General features: G+C 48.0%; 1 protein-coding gene across 12 annotated transcripts in view; it reads left to right on the forward strand.

Moving 5' to 3' along the window:
- The window catches only part of COL6A3 (collagen type VI alpha 3 chain), a 63,883-nt gene that overhangs the window by 33,801 nt on the left and 9,729 nt on the right, over positions 1 to 20,353 (forward strand). For all 12 annotated transcript variants that reach the window (XM_072875514.1, XM_072875515.1, XM_072875511.1 and 9 more), the window contains 30 exons: positions 681 to 1,027; positions 1,422 to 1,500; positions 1,853 to 1,998; positions 3,387 to 3,479; positions 3,911 to 3,964; positions 5,003 to 5,074; positions 6,034 to 6,060; positions 6,171 to 6,215; positions 6,321 to 6,374; positions 6,557 to 6,619; positions 7,025 to 7,090; positions 7,759 to 7,812; positions 8,425 to 8,460; positions 8,956 to 9,018; positions 9,326 to 9,388; positions 10,087 to 10,149; positions 10,831 to 10,893; positions 11,674 to 11,724; positions 12,262 to 12,297; positions 12,403 to 12,465; positions 12,613 to 12,675; positions 13,340 to 13,372; positions 13,479 to 13,515; positions 13,625 to 13,636; positions 13,789 to 14,282; positions 14,917 to 15,016; positions 15,518 to 16,216; positions 17,472 to 17,580; positions 18,324 to 18,604; positions 19,877 to 20,137. In XM_072875514.1, the coding sequence (XP_072731615.1) occupies positions 681 to 1,027; positions 1,422 to 1,500; positions 1,853 to 1,998; positions 3,387 to 3,479; positions 3,911 to 3,964; positions 5,003 to 5,074; positions 6,034 to 6,060; positions 6,171 to 6,215; positions 6,321 to 6,374; positions 6,557 to 6,619; positions 7,025 to 7,090; positions 7,759 to 7,812; positions 8,425 to 8,460; positions 8,956 to 9,018; positions 9,326 to 9,388; positions 10,087 to 10,149; positions 10,831 to 10,893; positions 11,674 to 11,724; positions 12,262 to 12,297; positions 12,403 to 12,465; positions 12,613 to 12,675; positions 13,340 to 13,372; positions 13,479 to 13,515; positions 13,625 to 13,636; positions 13,789 to 14,282; positions 14,917 to 15,016; positions 15,518 to 16,216; positions 17,472 to 17,580; positions 18,324 to 18,604; positions 19,877 to 20,137 (3,627 nt within the window). The remainder of the gene's footprint in view (positions 1 to 680; positions 1,028 to 1,421; positions 1,501 to 1,852; positions 1,999 to 3,386; positions 3,480 to 3,910; positions 3,965 to 5,002; positions 5,075 to 6,033; positions 6,061 to 6,170; positions 6,216 to 6,320; positions 6,375 to 6,556; positions 6,620 to 7,024; positions 7,091 to 7,758; positions 7,813 to 8,424; positions 8,461 to 8,955; positions 9,019 to 9,325; positions 9,389 to 10,086; positions 10,150 to 10,830; positions 10,894 to 11,673; positions 11,725 to 12,261; positions 12,298 to 12,402; positions 12,466 to 12,612; positions 12,676 to 13,339; positions 13,373 to 13,478; positions 13,516 to 13,624; positions 13,637 to 13,788; positions 14,283 to 14,916; positions 15,017 to 15,517; positions 16,217 to 17,471; positions 17,581 to 18,323; positions 18,605 to 19,876; positions 20,138 to 20,353) is intronic.

A 20,353-nucleotide genomic window follows, 5' to 3' on the forward strand; every position in this document is an offset into this window, starting at 1 on the left:
TGTAGGCACAGGAGATGTTATAGCCAGTCAAAAGGCATCCAGCAGCCTGATTTCCCCGTGCTCCACACCAATGGGCAGCTCGGTGGCTGCAGGGCCCACGCTAAATGTTCCTGCAGAAGGGCAGACTGTGCATCACCTCCTGAGCTTGAGCTGAGCAACTTCAGTGCTTCTTTCTGCACTAATTCCCAGCTATCCCATATAAATCCTAGCTATGCATTTCAGGGACTTGAGATCAGCCATCTGGTTGTCACCTCCCCGTACATCCCCCTGACTGCAGGACGGTCGCTTCAAGCACGGGCTTGTGCATGCGTGCACACTGTGCAAGTACTGACAGGTTTTCGTGCAGTGGAGAGAGAAAGCAGTGGTCTTGGCTGCCTGATGAAGATGCAAAATTCTCTTAGACTTGGTTTAGGCTCACCTCAATGCTAAGCAACAATTGCACAGGAAAAAAATTTTTCAATTAATGAAATGCAGATTTTCCCAGGTTATCATTGCTATGATGAAAGAAAGCCTGAGGCACTTGTGTATCAAATGGTGGCAGTTCTCGACGCAGAGAGTGTCTTCTCTAATGACTAACAGAGTAACAAGGAAAGTCATTACTTGAAAAGCAATGGTCGTATTGCTCAGCGGTGATGCCCTCCTCTCTTCTCCTCTCCTCTCTTTCTGCATTTCCCTTTCAGATTGCGACTTAGATGTGATACTTGGCTTCGATGTCACAGATGTCGGGCCTGGCCAAAATATATTTAATTCCCAGAGAGGTCTAGAGTCCAGAGTCGAGTCTGTGCTAAACAGAATAACGCAGATGCAGAAGATCAGCTGCACCGGCAACCAGGCGCCCAACGTCAGGGTAGCCATCATGGCCCAGACTCGGGCGGGACCCGTGGAGGGACTGGACTTCTCCGAGTACCAGCCTGAGCTCTTCGAGAGGTTTCAAGGCATGCGAACCCGCGGTCCCTATCTTCTCACAGCAGATACGCTGAGGTCCTACCTGAGTAAATTCAGATCCGCGTCCTCTGGCAGCACCAAGGTAAGTCAAAACCAAGGCCACTGGGATGGTGTTGGCCAGGAAAGCTGACTTCTGATGTATTTTAGTTGGCAACCAACTGTATATTCATAATAAATCAAATAAATGTATTCATTAAATCGATTTTATTGCAGTCAGTACCCACGAACTGCTTGGCTGCAGACGATTGCTTTCCAGATTTTCCCTGTTTGTGCTTTAGGAACAAACACCTGCATGGTACGATGTACCAAAATCTGGCACAGAAACGCAAAGCTTCGTGGCCTGGAAAGGGTGTAGCAATTCTCCCATCTCCTCTCAGATGAAGTGTCCCCTGGAAGAAGGCCCTTCAGGTTGCACACTGATTGTGTTTCACACCTGAAATATCCTGGGTCCTGACATATATTTGTTTCTCTCCCAGGTCATAATCCATTTTACCGATGGTGCAGATGACTCGATAGATCAGCTGGAGGCTGCCTCGTCTGCTTTGCATACAGAAGGTAACTTTTTTACTCTTCAAGGCAGTGATTATAGTCTATGTTAACATGTGGCCCATTTTACCACCATTTCTCATTAATCCACCAGCTTTTGATAGTAATGAATAAGGATTTCATGATTCCCACGTGCACTTGCTGTTCTTCATTGCCGTCCTGTGATATTTAGCTACCTGCTGGCACCTAAGCGTGTGGGTAACTTGCACTAACTGTGCTTGAAGATGCTTGTTCTCGATTGAATAAGCTCCGTTTGCAATCAAAGAGGGGGATAACGACCCGTCCTTACAGGGGAGGGTGTGCAGGCTCTGCAGAGCACCTCACCCCATCACACAGCCCCTTCTGCTTCCCCTCCTCTCAGGTGTCAACGCTCTCATCTTCGTTGGGCTGGACCGAGTGAGCAATTTTGACAAAGTGATGCAGCTGGAGTTTGGTCGTGGGTTCACCTACAACAGACCGCTCAGAGTTAATCTACTGGACTTGGATTTCGAGCTGGCAGAGCAGCTCGTAAGTAACTTGGCGCAGGCAGCACTGCCTTGTAATGCTGGAGGAAAGCCGACGGCTGGATCTCCTGCGGGGCTGAACTGTGGCTGAATTACGCCCTCTTGGCTCTGGTCCTCTCCCCTCTCTACCTCATGTCAGCTCCTTTTACAGACGCCACAGCAAATAAAGTTAAGAGCAGATCATGGCGCTGCCCGGTCTTGTACCACTCCTGGAGAAGCCGTTCTCCAGCCAAGGCTACAGCACAGTGGGATTAGGTCAAATGGGAAGGGATAAGATGCCATCAAAAGCTGCCGTGCCAAAAAGCCCGCCCTCCGCCTATATTTATACTGTTGTTTTTTTAACCTTGTGGGTAATGCACTGTCATGCCTTGTCAGTGCTAAATCTCTTGCAGAAGCACTGCTTTCTAGGTTTCTTTCCCCAAGTTGATACACTGCCTGTATTTCAGACATGCTTTTAACAGATGGAGTTACCCCTTCTTCTTCACAGATTTAATTCCCTCCCATGTATGTAGTCCCTCTTGAGTTCATTGAGTTAATTTGCTATCATCAACCTCGGTATGTCCAGTTCCTCCCAACTTCACATCTGCTACCAGCATCGTTAAGCTCCTTTTCCAGTAGATTTAATAAGTTTGGGCTTAACCACTGATCCCTGTGGTAACCTTGCTGGGCCCTTCTCCGCAAATCAAAGTGCAGCCACTTCAGAGTGAACCTTGTTTTTTGGGATAAGAGCTAGTCTTCAGCCCATCCCCAAGTAATTCAGTTGCCTAGGAAAATCCTTTCAAAATGTAAATGTGCAAAGCTGGCAGGAAATGTTTGCAGCCAGCAATGTACTTGGCAAAGAAAGAGACTTTTTTCTTTCTATTGGATGATGCAAAACCAAGCTGTGATTTCTCTGAATCCGTATCTTTTTCTTTTTCCCCCCCCTCTTTTCCTGTGCTGCTCGCAAATTGTTCTCAGCCTGCAGGTTGCTGGTGAGCTACTCACTGCAACAACTTTCTCGTGGCCTATTCCACAGCCTGGATTTGTTTCTTTGGAGATGAGATTGCTCTCTTCAGTGACAGGCACCTCTCTGGGGACTGATCTCCTACTAAATACTCCTATGAATTCTGGCCCATGCAGTTCCCATTTAAACCCTTGCCTCTGATATCCAAAAGATAACGTTGACTGCTGCTTCCTAACCATGCAACCTAACCAGTCTACCAACACACACCACCTTCTTCTGCTGTCGTGGGTGTTTCAAGGCAGAGAGAGACCCCAAAATGCTGCCAGACTGATGTTATGCTTGCCACAGGAGCAATTGCACAGTCTCGAAGGCTTGCAGGAGTTATGGCACTGGGGCTCTATCATGGGTTTCTAACACCTTCCTGTTGTCTCATGTGCGTTTTGCTGCAGGACAACATTGCAGAGAGGACGTGCTGCAAGGTCCCGTGCAAGTGCTCGGGGCAGAGAGGGGACAGAGGTGTGCCAGGCCCCATAGGACCAAAGGTAGGTCACTTCATCTGGGGATGAAGGGTCCCTGTGCAAGGTCAATGTCCACCACGGTGGTGATGGGTGGGTGACATGCAGGCTGCGTACGTTGTAATGGGTGATGCTAATGGGGAGGTCATCTCCGCTTACATTTTCCACATCTCCATTTTAAAACTGGCCTTGGGCCATGCACAGCAGCTGGAGCTGCTCTTCTTCCTTTCCCTCACAGTCTCTGTGTTGTCAAACAACAAAGAGGGCAGGGATGAGTGGATGGAAGGAGAGGGTGAAGTGTCTTGTGAAATAATTTAGGGATGTCAAAGGGCTTCCCTCATTAACTTGTTTACATAGATGACCAAGCAGCTGCTTTGTGCAAATCTAAGGAAATCCTGAACATCAATTTAGAGGGAGATCACAGAAAGAAATGCAGAATCCTCTCTGTTGTCTTCTAGGGTGCCACAGGTGATCTTGGCTACGGAGGCTATCCTGGTGATGAAGGAGGACCGGTGAGTGATTACTCCTGCTCTGCACGGTACTGCTCAAATTGGGGACCTCACTGCAGTGAAGCATTTGGAGGCTTTTTCACTAAGTATTTTCTGCTGGGGATGTGGGCATGGATTAGACAAGAGAGCAAGCATAACTTTGTGTTTCCCCCACCTGATGGCCTGAGCTGCTGGTCCCAGCTGCTCCTGGAAAATGGTCAGTAAGAAGCTCCTTGAGAGCTGGAGAAGGCATGACAGGGGGAATAACTCCCATTACTTGATGTGACCCAGCTCTGTGCTATTCCTCCATGGCAGGTAGGAATGTTTGCAGCTGATCCCAAACACGTGTGAGCAGGGCAGAGTGATTATGAACACAATAAAATCCCCAGCTTCATTGAAGCTGCAGCCTATGCCAAAGTTATCCATACCAAATGCAGCTGAAAGATTTGAGTTAGTGCAAGAATGGGACCAAGAAGGGGTGTTTCTATCCATCACAGTGGCAGATAACATGAGTCCCGTGACTTCTTACTAGCACCGTTTCATCCAAACTCTTAATTAGTGAATCCCACGTCACCCCTGGAATAAACAACTCCCCACACATCACGCCCAGGAGGTGAAGCTGAGGCCAAGGGGCTGGTGGTGCTCATCGTTTTTCCAATAGCACAGGCAGGGGCCAAATGCTGCTGTCAGATATCACGTGCAATATGTTTTCCAGGGGCTTTAAGGTCAAGATGGGATTAGACATCAAGATGGGATTAGACATCTATGCAGAGCTCTGAGAGTTTCATCCTGTCATTTTATTTTTGAAGGAGAAGTTTTATAAAGCTCTTCCATAGCTGAGAATTTGGGAAGGATGTTTCTCTCTCAGTGATGAAGACTTGCAGAGGAAGGCTGTGGGCAGGAGATGGTGGGGTGGCCAGGCGCTGACCTTTCAAAACCAGATGCTCTGTTTGCTCCTGTGCTTCCAAGCCTCCTCCTGCGCTTGCTGATGCATGCAGTTAGCTGGAGAAGTGCGCTTAGCAGGCAAACCCTGACCATTGCATTTTCCCCTCCATGCAACAGGGTGAGCGTGGACCACCGGGTGTGAATGGGACACAGGGTTTCCAGGGATGCCCCGGGCACAGAGGAACCAAGGTACGTGTGGAAGGAGCCTGCATGGAGCAGACCCAGGGTCCAGCTGGTGGGAGTCCACCGAGGGCAACTCCTGCTGCTTTAGGATGTCACACAACAGCCGCCAAGCCCACTTGAGTGGTGGTGTCCACCTGGCCAAGCACCAAGGCTTTCAGCGGGTGTCATGGCTTTAGCATTGCTATGAAGAGCGAAAGGGCAGCCCAGTGACCCAGGCTCAATCTGCAGACAAGGCTGATTTATTTTCTGCAGTCTGGCTCTAGGGGAAAGATGTGAGAAGACATGGATTTGTTCTTAACACCAAGAAGTGGCGTGTGTGTGTGTCTTGGCCCAGGGCTGGGATGGCGTGTGGATGGAAATCTGCTGTTGGGGAGGAGGGAGAAAAGTGAGCCTTTAAAGAGGAACCTTGAGTGAATCGTTCAGGACAGCAGCCGCGCCACAAGCCAGAAAAGGTGGTGAAACATAGTATTTATGGGAAATATTCAGCGATATTAAGGGGATGTTTCCTACCATTTGCTCTGAACACAGGATCCTCTGGCAGGGAGCAGAGGAGTGCATGAACCGAGCCCATTAGTTGCAGCTGAGATACTGAGTCTCTAAAAAGCTGTCCAGCTTTGGACAAAGGCACCGAGACGGGATCTGGATTCATATAAAAATGGGTGCAGGGAGACAAGAAAGTCAGTGGAGAAAGAGTTGTGGCTAAGGGGTAAGCTATTTTATTGGATCAGCTGGCTAAACCCCACGATGCACTTATTTTATCTCGGCACGAGTGTGGAGGAGGCAGCTGAAGAAGAAGATTGGCATAAGAGAAATAAGGGACAGTGGAACCCTGGTGCAGCAAGCCCTGGCTGTCCTGTCCCGGTCCTGCCTCTGGGTCTGCCACCAAGCACAGCCCCCTTCCCCACTGCTTCCCACGGTGATGAACTGCGCAAAAGCGGAGTAACTCCCTTTTCTGATCTCTTTAGGGTTCTCGGGGATTCCCAGGAGAGAAGGTATGGAGCTATATCCTCATGCCACAGTGGTGGGCGTGAGCATATGGACGCATCGGTATCCCCCTCCCCGTTCCCCTTTCCCTTGGTGAGCATTCGCCTCTCTTCTGCAGGGTGAACTGGGAGAAATGGGTCTGGATGGCATTGATGGAGAAGAGGTCAGTCATTTTAATTGCTTTTCTCTTTATAACGAGATGCTTTGCTGAAGCATCTAAGAAGCGACTTGAAAGCGGCAAATATTCTAAAACATTTTTCTTTTTTAGGGAGACAAGGGTTTGCCCGGCTCCTCTGGAGAGAAGGGATACCCTGGCAGGAGGGTAGGCTTTTATCACATTTACAACGGGGCTAAATGATGGTGAAAAGGTGGATTTGAGCCAGGGGAGGGTGGAAAGCCGTTATGCTCCCCTCAGGCTTGAGGACCTGGGCAGAGGTGCGTGGCAGCAGAGATGCTTTTGGAAGGCAAGGGCTGCTCTCCCTAACTCTCCGTCTCTTCCTGCAGGGTGATAAGGGAGTTAAAGGAGAACGAGGAGAACGAGGTGACCGTGGGCTCCGTGGAGATCCGGTAAATATTGCTACAGCATCTTCTTGGTTTTCTACCCACTTTCCACCAGTCCTGGGGCGTCATCAGCAAGCACGCACTCAGGCTTATTAAATGCCTCTTGACAGTGGCAGGTCCAGCGACAGAGCAAGGACTCGGAGATGACATATGGGTAACACATGCCTCTTGATACCAACCTGTCAATCACTGTTTCATTATATTAAAATTCCCCTTCCTCCTCTTCAATATTATTATTTCTCAGCTGAAAAGCTGTGTCTGTCTGAAAACACCAATAAAACTTCATCTAACTCAGTCAAAAAAGAAAAAAAGAAAATAAATGTGGGTTCTGAGCTACAGCAGAGCAGTCGATGATGTCTGACTTTCATGTCCCACTTACACAGATGTTTCTCATTGCTCTATTGCTTTCAGGGAGATTCAGGAGTTGATAATACTCAACGGGGATCCAGAGGCCAAAAGGGTGAAATTGGACCAATGGTAAAGTTTTTGTTGTCTTTTGTTGTTTTTTGGTCTTTACAATAGGACGGGACAGAGAAAGTAAGAAAAAAGGATGCTGCCAAAAGGTGCAAGTTTCTTAAACTCATCATGCCTTGTCAGGTGGAATATTTTTCCACTAGAAAATGTTGGTTTGCAACCAAAACTTTCTCTGGGAAGACGTCAGTTTAGTGCTTTTTTCTTCTTATTATTATTTTACAGTGCCTTTTTGGATATTGTCACTGAAAACAACTTTGTACTTGGAAATTAACTTCATATGTTCTTGCGGGTCGTATACAAAAGCAGAGAACTGTTTAGCTGATACCAAATCTGAACATCCTGATTCACCTGAAACCTTTGGAAAAAAAAAAAAAAAACAACCCACGCGCTCCTTGGAAAATTTCAAAACCCATTTGTTTTAATATCAGTTCAGAATAAAAATGCGTCTTAAAACGTCAGAAGGCATTTCCCAAAGAATGGGAATGTCAGCTTGTGCTAGCTCAGAAACTTGATGGAAAGTCTCTGTGAGTTGTTAAAAGGATTTCCACAGATGCAGGAATATCAAGTAACTTGTGTAAGAGCATGAAAAGACCCATTTTTTGAGAATTGAATCTATTTTCCCAGTGCCTGCTCATCTCAGGGCTCTCACTTGAGTTTTGCTTTTCCCTTAGGGAGAGCCGGGGCTGGCAGGGCTGGACGGCCAAGACGGTGGAGTCGGGAGGAAGGTGAGCTGCCAGACCCTTAGATTGACAATAACTTTTTCCCTCCTGCCTTTCCATGTATTTTGTTTCACAAGCTTCAGGACTTCAACCTAAAAAAAAAACCAACAACCTCAAAAGGAAAATGCCTGGTGGTTTGCTGGCTCGTATAGACTTTAAAGGTCTAATCCTGAATTTATTCCCATGCAAGTAACTCAGTGCTCAGATCAGTGGAGTTACACCTCATTTACTCTGGCATCTGCATCTGCATTTGGCTGCTGGATTTTAAAAGGCAAAAACCAAACTGGAGCTGGTGTAGCTGGGATGTCTGGGGATGCATTCCCTGCTGCTCCACTGCCGCCTGTCCCCCAGGGCACGTGGCCCAGGGACTGTGGCACGCTCCTGCACGCGTGAGGGAGCAACTCATGTGGTGGAGGGTTGGGGGATGCGAGGGAGGAGAAAACATGCCAAAGTTTGATTTAAGAGAGCTGGCCATGTGGATTTCTCTCTCCCCAGTAGTTTAAACTATTCAAACGTAATTGTGGGCTAAGAGAAGTGGCGATACACAGATCTAAAAGCAATAGAGAAATGTGTGCTTGCATACTTGTGTAACAAGTGTCATCGTTTCTTTATTGGCAGGGTATGACAGGACGAAGGGGAGTGATAGGAGTTAAGGTAAGTGGTGATGGGGATGACACCTGGGTCTCCTGCCACGCCACTGGCAGCCACAGCACCCCGAAGGATGTACCAAGAGAAGAGATATGCAGACTTTGCTTCTTCCTCTCTGCCTTCTCTCTCCTCCAAATTTCTCTCCTCCTCCTCAGGCTCATCTCCCTGTATGCTCCTTGCTGGACTCGGTGCAAAACCAGCCGTCCATGTGCCTGGGGCTGCCCGTTCCCTGGTCAGATGCTTCATCTCCACGTGCTGCTGGAGCAGCATAACGGGGCCAAAGCATAAAGGAGATTGATGCTCGTTGATTGCAGGAGGCAAATTACCCTGCCAGTTCTGTGCTCATTCTCTGCTATAACCATATTCTGCAAAAAAAACCCAAACAACTGTTCCTCCCTGCTCTTTATGCAGCTGTAAATGCCCTGAGATCTCCTTTCCCTCCCCATGGTGTAGACCATGTCCCCCCATGCTAACCTGCGTTGTCCTGTTTTGCACTTCAAGGGTACCAAGGGCTCGCTCGGTCAACCAGGGCCAGCTGGAGAACAAGGCACGAGAGGGCCCCAGGTCAGTGAGCTTACAGCAAAGTAAACGTCTTACCTCATGATGCTGTTGCGTTATTTCATCCCAGCCACTTCCTCAAAGAGTCTCAGCAGTGAGGACTGTCGGGATTTGGGTATTTTTTGGGTGCGCTGTGGCCTGGCTGTCCCGCCCCGGGACATCAAGCCTGCCACTGCATTCACACCATCCAAGGCGTGACGTGTTTGAAAACCACCTCTCGGGTGCTGCAGCATTTGCTTTCCCTTGAGATCTTGTGTAGCACTGGTGTGTTCTGCCCATGTGTTGATGCAGCCTCCCTTTTCTCCCTGCACAGGGTCCGCCCGGCCAGACTGGCACGCCAGGCATAAGAGGAGAGCAGGGCATTCCTGGACCCAGGGTAAACCCTTCTGCTGCTTCTCAGCCATTGACCCAACTATGCTCAGCAAGAACACCTTGCTGAGCTCATAAGATGAAGCCGATGCGTCTTTCCATTCCCCCTCCCTCCAACTCTGTTTCACTCTCTTATAACAAACTCTTCCAGTATGATTCTCCTCTCAACTTATGCTAAAGATTTCTTGATCAAGAATGACAGAAGAGAAAGAGTTAAAAGCAACCGCAAAGGAGTCACGACTCCAGCGTTTGGCCCATTATGGTTTGCGATCTTAATTCGAGAACATTCCTGAGTGACTGGCAGGGCATCCTCCGTGACGTTTCAGCCTCTGAAGCCAGAGCATGACCATCTCACATGCCTGCTGGGGGCCCCCCATGCATTTTTTTTCTCCCTCCCGCTGCATACCCCAGCAAGACTCATGGCCATAAAGCCAGACACATCTTGCATTTCCTCATCCTGAGCAGGACTTTGCCCTTCCTACTTACACCTTTCCCAGGGGGGTTCTCTAGGGACATTTGCATTGAACTGACCTGGCCCTTCAGCTCTTCCTGACTGTGACTTAGACTTCTGAATTTCCTAAGGTGCTTTGAGAGGCACCAGCCCTAGTAGTTAATACATGTTTCTATGGTCACCCAACCCCCTAGTTTCTGGCACCCAGTTTTCTTGACACGTTGCCAACATGCCTCCCCCTGTTTCCGTTCCAGGCCGGTGGTGGACCAGCAGGAACCCCAGGAGAGCGGGGCAGGATCGGTCCCCCGGGACGAAAGGTTTGTATTCATGACCATTGGGCATCAGCAACTAAAACAGCAATGAAAAAGCTTCTGGATAGGAGTGAGCTTAAAAAAATACTTGAGATGAACCTCTCGGGATGAAATTAGCTCGTTTCCACTGGCTTGCACAGTGTGGAGTAGAGCAAGGTCTATGCTCTGGTTGTTTCGTTAGGCTCCCATTTCACTGAACAGAGAGACCAAAGTAATTGAGTAACCAAGATTCCCAAGTAATTTTCCAGGGCAGATTCTCAGCCGATGCCCACAGGGGAAGGTGGTTGTGCTGGATCCCTCCAGAACCTCCGTATGGTTTTATCTCTCCAGATTCACACACACACTGGTTCATTCCCATGGCTGCTCCACTGTCCATTTGCACTGGCAAAATCCCCAGAGCTTGGGAGCTTTTATTTTTGCAGTGTTTATGAAAAGCAAACACCTTTCTGTGGTGGGAGCTGGCTGGTCTCCCATGTCCCATTGCTCAGCTTTCCTGAAATCACTAAAGGTCCCACTAAAGAGCAAACATTTTGTAGCATTGCTGGCCGCGTAGGTCCAGTCATGACTTTCTGCTGCAAGGACCACTGCAGACTGGTCTATGTAAAGAAACCAGTGCTGATGGACTGGGAAAGGCTCAGAGTTGCCTGGAGTTTCAGCACATGCTTTAACAGATGCTCCTGTTTTCAGGGTGAGCCTGGAAACCCTGGACCCAAAGGGCCAAATGGACAGCAGGGCCCACGAGGAGAGATGGTAAGTGTGGCCATGCGCTCATACCTTTAAGGCTGCTGGGCTGAACCCTCTCCTGTAGCAAACGGGCCACAGCCCTTCACAGCAGAGCGTTTAGCTCCCCTATGGACTTTGCATCCTCCATAGTACCACATGAGAGAGGGAAATCATCTTTATGTCTTCAGCTGGCATGAGTACAGTTGGTAACGGTAGTCCCTTTGAGGAGGAGAATTACATTCACTTGAAAAGTGACTTCTAACATCTCAGAGATCAGCCTGCAGGGCAGAGGCTGTCCAGAGTTGCTTGGCCTTGTCCTGGCTCATTGCATGAGGGATGGGTAGACACCCTGAAGCTGACCCCATGTGCTAGTCCAAAGTAACCCATAAAAAAGATGTATGGACTAAGTGGGGGCTTTCATGGGGCCTCATTCTCTTTACTCCGTATAATGAGGAGCCAACTGAGGAAAAAATGGTTTGTGCAAAGCAAGGGAGGACAAGCTTGGGTCAGACAGAGCTATAAGCACACCCCTAGCATTGACTGACTTCCTAACCCGCTCCCCATTGCTGACTTCCACCTGGGTTTTACATGTTATATGTGTATACTAAGCGGGTTTTAATTCAGATTTGTAGTTTTGACACCACCTTTTTGTGCCTTTTTTTCCTTGCAATAATTTCATCTACAGAAGGACTTCTCAAAGGCCTGTGGCATCAGTGGGTTCTTCTTTCTATTGATGCTGCTGGATCTGTGAGGTTTAAGCTATTCACATATGACTGGATATTAATGACTTTGGCTTTCCAATTTTAGGGTGATGATGGACGAGATGGAATTGGTGGCCCAGGTCCTAAAGGCAGAAAGGTAGGTGTATGCTCAGCATGCCCATCTACCAACACGAGTCACCACGGACACGGAAGTAGCCAAGGTCTCCAGTGCAGATGGGCCAGGGCAGAGCCTCGGTGGAGTCAGATACATACAGGGACAAAAATCAGCCCTATGTGTACCCTGGTGAGAAAATCAGGCAAGACTCTTCGAACCGTTCCCATCTGCCTTTGCCTTGGTTTTGCCTATGTAAATCAGCTTCTCCAAGGAGAAAGCGTAATGTTTTTGTACCTTTTAGGCAGAGAGCCCCATGAATGTCTGTGGGACTTTGAAAACAATGTGCCAGCATCTCTGACAGCTCCTCTACAGTTGAAATTAGCCTTAGAGGAGCAACCAGACCTTAAAAAGAGTGGCTATTTGCTTTTTATTAATCATATGAGGAACAAAATTGCAAAACTAATTTGCAGTCTCTCTCTTTTCCTTCCATCATGTAATTCCTTCAGTTGTTACAGATCTGCCTGCAGAATCAGGTTCATTTTCTAAAACATACTCAAATAAACCTTTATGTTGTTTCAGGGGGAACGCGGCTTCATAGGCTACTCAGGGCCCAAGGTACGGTACAGCCCATGAGCTATGCATTCATTTTCCTAGCCATGTAGCTGTTACCTATGATCCTGTGCAGATTTAGAGCTACCGTTTGTCTTTTTCCCCAACCAGGGTGGACCTGGTGACCGTGGTGGTGCTGGAGGCCCCGGCCCTAAAGGAAACAGGGGCCGCAGAGTAAGTTGGACCATGACACAACTTTTCCCTTCTGCATGAACGGCCTGAAAGATGTACCCATCTTTTCCCCCAAGTGTTGACCCATGTTCCTGGGAGTCCTCCTGCAGATGTTAATGGGGAGGACTTCTCTGCTCTCTCTCTCTCTAGGGAAATGCAGGAGATCCTGGGGCACCCGGTCAGAAAGGAGAGGTTGGATACCCCGGACCACCTGTAAGTGTCCATTGCATTGCTGATGGAGCCTCTGGCTTCCCCCTTGGAGAGACTCCTGGTTGCTTCCCTGAGAAACATGGTGGTCCCTGTTGGTGCCAGGCATTGAAAAATATGCCCATCTCTATCTCCTGTTAATTTCAAGTTGGGCAAACTCCTGTTTATTTGTCTTAGATGCCTCTATAAATTCCTAACTAGCTGTTTATCCTTGATAGCATTCACCCATGCTCAAACTACAATGCACAGCAGAACAAAAGAGTCAAGAGACAGGCTCTTATCAGGCAGTAGGATTTTCCCATGGCAATATGCCACTTAAAGCTCCTTCTAGGAAGTTCTCAGCTCTTTATCGTTTATCAGCCCACACAGGATATGGTCCATGACCAAATCTGACTGGTACAGTGCACCCTAGAAAGGCCAAGGTGACTTGGCTTGCTTTGCACATGAACCTAGAGCATTGTAAATATGCAAAATATTTTGGGTTTGGCCTCAGCTAGGTTTAGTCCTCACAGGGGAAAACGTTTCCTTCCGTTGCTGGAAACACGGCTGAAAATGGGCAGGTTTCCCCTTAGCTTCTGCATGACCTGTGGTTAAACAATTATTCCCACTGGGTTCATGGGGCACCCTGAAAATACACATTGCGCTCAATTTTACTTTATTTTTTAAACAGGGATTTAAAGGTGAAAAAGGAGAATCCAGAGATGTAAGTGTGGCATCCTTTATCTCTTGTTTTGAAATACTCTCTTGTTGGCTGTGTCACATATCTCTTTTTTTCCCTTTCTCCCTCTCTTTTATTTTATTTTCTAAAGCAATGTGCGCTTGTGCGGAACATCAAAGATAAATGCCGTGAGTACATCAGTGCTTTGCTAATTCCCTGTCTCTACCCTTGTATGCCCATCATGTTACACGAATGGCACTGACCAAACTGCCTTTTTTTTCCCTATCTTTCCCACAGCTTGCTGCTATGGTAAGTCCTTTAAACCCCAGTGTGACCGTGTGCCAGAATTGTTTCTCTCCCCACATATGCGGTATGAATGATTTACCCCTGCCGAGGACGTGGTCCTTGCACCCTGACAACTATTTGGGGCACTATTTGTTCCCAACGCACGTTTCCGGCAGGTCCCAAGGAGTGTCCTGTCTTCCCAACCGAGCTGGCCTTCGCTATCGACACCTCCTCGGGCGTTGTGAGGGATGTTTTCAACAGGATGAAGCAAACCGTGCTCACAGTGGTCAACAACTTAACCATCGCTGAGAGCAACTGTCCTCGGGGTGCCCGGGTGGCTCTGGTCACCTACAACAATGAGGTCACCACAGAGATCCGCTTTGCTGATGCCAGGAAGAAATCTAGCCTCCTCCAGCAGATTCAAAACTTCCAGGCAACCCTGACCACGAAGCCACGCAGCCTGGAGACCGCCATGTCCTTCGTGGCCAGGAATACCTTCAAGCGTGCCCGAAGCGGCTTCCTTATGAGGAAGGTGGCTGTCTTTTTCAGCAACGGGGACACGAGAGCCTCCCCGCAGCTCAACGACGCCGTGCTGAAACTCTATGATGCTGGGGTCATGCCTGTGTTCCTCACCAGCAGGCAGGACCCGGTTCTCACCAGAGCTCTGGAGGTTGGGGTCATTCACTCTTTCTTTCATTTTCTGCTCATGACCTCAGTCTGGTTTGCTGGGGAGATTGATGGTGTTTGCCCCAGTGGTTGGCTTCCACAGGCCTTTCAAGTGCTTAGCACTGAGAAAGCATTGCTGGCCAAACTCATCCAGCATGTCTATTAGGAGAGGAATCCAGAACATGGTGCATGCTGTGAAACGCTAGTGAGGTTATGATGAGTCATTTGTTTCCCAGACCATGGGTCCAGCATGCCAGGTGTGGTATGAAACAGAAGAAAAGACAGCCCCCATAGCAAGAAAGGTCTGGCAGAAAGGCAAAGGGTTGGAAGGTGGAAGTACGGTAGCTTTGTTGGCAGAGGCAGAGTGAAAGTACAGAGATTTAAAGCAACAAAAAAGCCCCAGATGAGCACGCTGAGCACTGGTTCAAGTGCTTAACCCTTTTCTTGGAGTTTATGTCTCTAAACTAGTCCCACTAACTGACGTCGGTGGCAGTACGCTCCTCCAAATGAGATCCACCAAAAGCAGCGTGCTGAGTAGCAAATCTCTTAGAGTTGCGGATTGCTCTCCCCTACTTGGAGCTGAGAATAACAGAAGGCAGCATTACTAACACCATGGTTTTCTCTTTGCATCTAACTAGATCAACAACACAGCGGTTGGACACGCAATTGTTCTTCCAACCAGCGGCAGTCAGCTGAATGAAACTATCCGGAGGCTCTTGACTTGTCACATTTGTCTGGGTAAAGCATCCAATTTCTCCTCTAGACAGTGCCAAATCCTTCTGGTCACGCAGCAGTCGCTTGTCAGTGGTGCAGAAGGGAAGCCCAGTTGGGAGTCAGCCCTTTTGCTGCTGAAGACAAGGGATTCATATGCTTGGGTTGAGCAGAAAACATTGGCATTGTGAATAAGGCTTGCTGGGCGTTCTCCGCTTTGTAAAGAGAAGCTCCTTTTTTGGCTGGTTCCCACTTTTACAGCCCAAATACTGATAGCTAAACGCTCTAAAATATGGCCTTCTGCCATTTATGACAGAGTGCTTCAGGGATCCCGTTGGACAAAGGAGCGCGTACAAATACTAAATGCATAACTAAATGTGTTTTGGGATGAAATGGCTTTGGTATCAAGTAATGGACCAGTGAATGTCCATGGCTTGATAGTATTTCATATGACACGAGATTTTTACAATGTCGAAGGAGGGTCGTCTTCAGTTCCTCCAGGTGAAACCTACTGTATTTCTTCCCTAGATGTATGTGACCCTGATCCCGTCTGTCGTCTTGGTAGTCCGAGACCTCTATTCAGAGACAGAAGGGCAGCCCCAACAGATGTAGACACTGACATAGCCTTCATCATGGATAGCTCAGAGTCCACCACCCCTCTGCAGTTCAACGAGATGAAGAAGTACATTTCCCACCTCGTAAGTAACCTGGAAATCAGCTCTGAGCCAAAAGTATCTCAGCACCACGCAAGAGTGGCAGTTCTCCAGCAAGCTCCTTATGAATACGAAACCAACTCAAGCTTCCCACCAGTAAAAACTGAGTTTTCCCTAACTGATTATGGATCCAAAGAGAAGATCATTAATTACCTTCACAACCAAATGGCCCAGCTCCATGGCACGAGGGCTATAGGAAGTGCAATTGAACACACAATAGCTCATATTTTTGAAAGTGCACCAAACCCTCGGGATCTAAAAGTCATAGTTCTGATGATGACTGGAAAAGTGAATAAACAAGAACTTGAGCACCTGCAGAAGGTTGTTATCGATGCAAAATGCAAAGGGTACTTCTTTGTTGTCTTGGGCATTGGCAGGAAGGTGAATGCCAAGAATATCTATAGCCTAGCTAGTGAGCCAAATGATGTGTTCTTCAAATTGGTCGATAAACCAGGAGAGCTTCATGAAGAGCCCTTACTACGCTTTGGGACACTGCTGCCGTCTTTTATCAGAAGTAAGTATAACATCCTGAAGCCAAAGTATTATGGAAGGGGCAACATGTGACCTCAGAGGGGTTAATCTGCCAGGTTTGGTCTACCTGCCTGTTGGTTGGGTGGGTCTAGCTTGACCACCTCTTTGGGCAGTGGGGCCCACTGAAGGTAGTCTCTTTTTATGTGTTCCGTACTGTTTGGTCTGGTTTTTGCTGCTCGTAGGTCTACCTAGTTGAATATGTCTGGGTTTTGTTCACTTTGGCCTCCCCAGCCCATCCCATGCCGTCTGCTGGTCTGCCAAGTAGAGTTTGAACTTCTGTCTGGTTTGACTTGGTCTCCATGGGCTCACCTGTGGGATCTGACCTAATCCTGCCTGGCTTGCCAGTCGCCTCTGCAACATGTCCCATAGCGTCTGGTCCTGCTGGGGGTCTGGGCCCTCTGCAGCCCAGCAGCCTCCTAGCACTGCCCCCAAGCTCCCTGAACACCCAGCAAATCTTTCTTCCCAACTTCAGCATAAATGTCATGTCTAGCAGGCATTTGGACAGCTCAGGCTGAGATCTGGAGTTGCTGTATGCAGATTTGCTGTATGCAGACCAGATGAACAGGATTCTTTTCTCAGGGATAAATAATGCTGCTGTGTTTGGGATGTGCAGATTGTGCCTTGAAAATCTGCATCTCAGCTTAGCTAGAGACCCCAGGCTGGATCTCCAGCTACAGCCAGCTGGCAGAGATCCTAAACAGACCTGGCCAGCAAAGACAAGAAATGGACCTTTTCTAGGAAAGCTACTTTTATCCCAAAAGTCCTGAAAATCAGTTTACTGGGCTAATAAGCCACTGATTCAGGAATGTCTTGCACTTGCACAAGAAGCAAACAGGAGCACATCTTTCCCTGGAAATAAATGTTTGGGTTTTCTCAGTTTGCTTTTTCCATTTACTGCTTACAGGGGTCCTGGAAACTTCTAACTCTTGAAAAAATACTAACTGTGTGGTTGGAAGTGCCTTGTTATAAGAAAGCTGTTTGTATGTGACAAAGACATACAGCCCTCTGGTATCTTGTAGTTACTGCTCTCGTGTTTGTGAAGTGGAATAACAAATCTCCCAGCCCAGGATGCTGCAGTAACCACACCAAACATCAAGAGATATTCCATAGCTTTTATCAGAGCAAGCAAGAAGAGAAGAGATTTTTTAAAATCAAGAAGAAATATATGTGATATGTTCTTGGTAGGTCACCACCATCCTCAACACCAGTGTTTAATGCCAGGCTCTCTCTGTCTCTAGGTGACTTTGCTTTCCACCTGTCTCCAGACATAAGGAAACAGTGCGAGCGGTTCCAGAGTGATCAGCAAGCCAAGAGCCAGAGTCCTGGGCACGCTGGGCACAAAGCAGTGTAAGTAGTTGTTTGTCTGCGAGAGAATGAGCTTTGCTAACAGCCTGCCTGGGGGAGAAGCCTTCACTTCCCAGTCCCTGTTTGGAAAAAGAAAGAAAAAGCAACTTCAACGCTAACAATCAGGATTATCAGCATTTTATTAGTTCCTTTAGTGCTGGGTCAAAAGAGCTATATCTACTAGAGAAGGGTAGACAAGTACACATATAATTTTAAATTTCATATTTATATATGTATAAAAGATATGAAGGAGGTATATGCTACTGTCATCATGCAGGTCAGGAATTCCAGAAATTACAATTAATTTGGGGTTTTCCACTCAACGAACTATTTTCAGAGGCTGGGCTGCCCTGGACTATTTGATATTCAGAATCCGTCATAGACTATATCCTAATATTTTCTGAACAGAAGTGAAAGCTTGTGTCACCAAGACTCACTCATCGCTGGCACAGAGCTGTCCTGGCTTTAGAAGGTTGAGCCCCTTGAAATCAGGCATGCTACACATCTGTCTACTGAATTCACTCTTACGTGTGTAAAGTTGGTGTATAGACAAACTTGTGCCCCCAGTGACAGTGCTCTGCAGCACTTTTCACTGCTTGGCTGTGGGCATATCTAAAGCTGACAGAGACTATTGACCTCGGGGGAGGTTCTTGCCAATGGTTTCTACGTCAGCTTCTCTCCGCTTCCAAAATTCTGCTTATATAGCGGGGAAAAAAACCCCATATCAGCTGCTTTTGCTTTGACAGGTACGTGGCACCCAACACGACCATAAGCCGGACGCTCAGTGCCAGCACCACGGTCACTGCGAGCATCAAGCCTGTTGAGAGCACCAGTGCCCATGCCAGAACCACCACTGCCAGCACCACAGCCCAGACCAGAGCTACCGACCAGACCACAGCCAGCGCCGTGGTCCAGGTGAACGCCACCGCGCAGAGCGCAGCAAGCACCGCCGCCCACGCCAAAGCCGCCGGCCGCACCGCCGCGAGCACCACGGCCGCCGCGGCAGGCGGCAGGAGAAGACAAGGCGGTAAGGGAAAGGCTCTCCCCACGTGAGCAGTGCCTCTTGCTTGTCTGTGGCTTTTCTTCCTCCCTGAGAGGATTGTTCCTACGGGAAATGTCACTAAGAGGCCAAATTTCATGCTTGCAGAAACAAGTTTTTAGGTGCAAAACTGGAAATCTGCACTGGGGGGGTTGAGGTTTTGTCAACTTGTGTTGAGAATTTTGTGCAAAACTGGGCGAGGGACAGGCTGCCTCTAGGCAAAACACAAGGAGGACATCTAAACATGGGACAATCCATCATCTGCTGCCTAACTCAGCAGTACGGCAACAGAGCACTTCTCTTTCTAGTGTGGCCCGTTTGCTTTCTATGTTTTCCTTGTAGCATTACCACTTGGCTAAGTTTTGCTATTTATGGTGATTCATACAACAGCATTGTTTGAATTCTCCAGCAGCTAATATAAATAGTTAGTCCAGTTAGTTCATCACTGAATCAGTGTGGAGACCTATTTGGGAAATGCTAAAGCTCTTTCATGTGAGCGCAGTTCATGTAAAGGAGTTTTCCCATGTGTTTTTGCAAGGCGGTGCGGGCAGCTCTGCACTAGCTGAACAAGTAATAAAGAACATGTGTCAAAGCACAGGGATGCTTAACCAGTCAATGAATGCATGTCCCCCTGTAAATAATAAATAAAAAGCAATAAATAAAAGCAATCAGCTTTTGCAAGGTTAATGCTTTCATCAGCTTGCGGGGAACAAACGTTTCTGGGTGTTTCTTGCTCCACTGTTGCTTCCAAGCAGCGTTTAGAAAGGTCTCGTCCAACACTCTGCCATAGCACGGAAACCTTTCCCTAAGAGCTTCTTTGACCTGTCTAAGGTTATGTTTGAGCTTAAGCAGGCTTTGCTTGAAGATCTTCAGCAGTTCAGTGAATCCCTTGCACCCTAGAGAAGGATCTGGACGGATTTACAGTTGTTGGGAAAGTTGTGCTGGGAATCACATTTCAGGCTGTGTAAAGCTCGTAAAAAAATGGCTTTGATTTGCTAGATTGCAGCAGATTATTAAAAAATAAATAAATCACTTGGTAAATCATCTAGGCTATGAAGAAAAAAGCCTCCCGGCAGTGTGCTGGGTTGGGCATCTGAGATAGCAAAGTCACAACCTGGTTTGCACATGCCACAACTGGCTGCAGACAAATTTAGTTGCTGTGGACTGGGAAGGAGATCCCAGCAGCACTGAGACACTTTTTCCTTGAGACCTTTCCTCTTCAAGTCCTTGCTTAGCGTTTCTTCTGATTTTGCATTGCAGCAAAGACCCACGACATCCAGATCACAGATGTCACCGAGAACAGTGCCAGGCTGCGCTGGGCCAGCCCCGAGCAACACAATGCCTACGCTTTTGATATCACCGTCACCTTAGCGCATGACCACACTCTCGTGCAGAAGCAAAACCTGACCGGCACTGAGCACGTCATCCGAGGACTCAGAAGTGGACAGAAATACCTCGTCGTCATTACCGGCTACCAGAAATCCCAACCCAAAGTCACCTACACAGGGACATTCAGCACAAGTAAGTACCTCTTGAGGAAAGCACACAAACATTAGTTTTTCATAAAATGGACACAAAAAATGGAAAAAACCATGTAAGGGATGGGGAATCAGTTGGTACCAGCGATCCCGGCCTTGGCAATGCTCAGTTGTGTCACTGCATGTCTGGCATCCTCCGGACCAGCAGAAGGACCTGGTTATGAAACACTGCAAATGCGTTTCTTCGGCAAATGCAAGT

Source organism: Ciconia boyciana, chromosome 10, assembly GCF_034638445.1.
Source record: "Ciconia boyciana chromosome 10, ASM3463844v1, whole genome shotgun sequence".
Lineage (NCBI taxonomy): Eukaryota > Metazoa > Chordata > Aves > Ciconiiformes > Ciconiidae > Ciconia > Ciconia boyciana.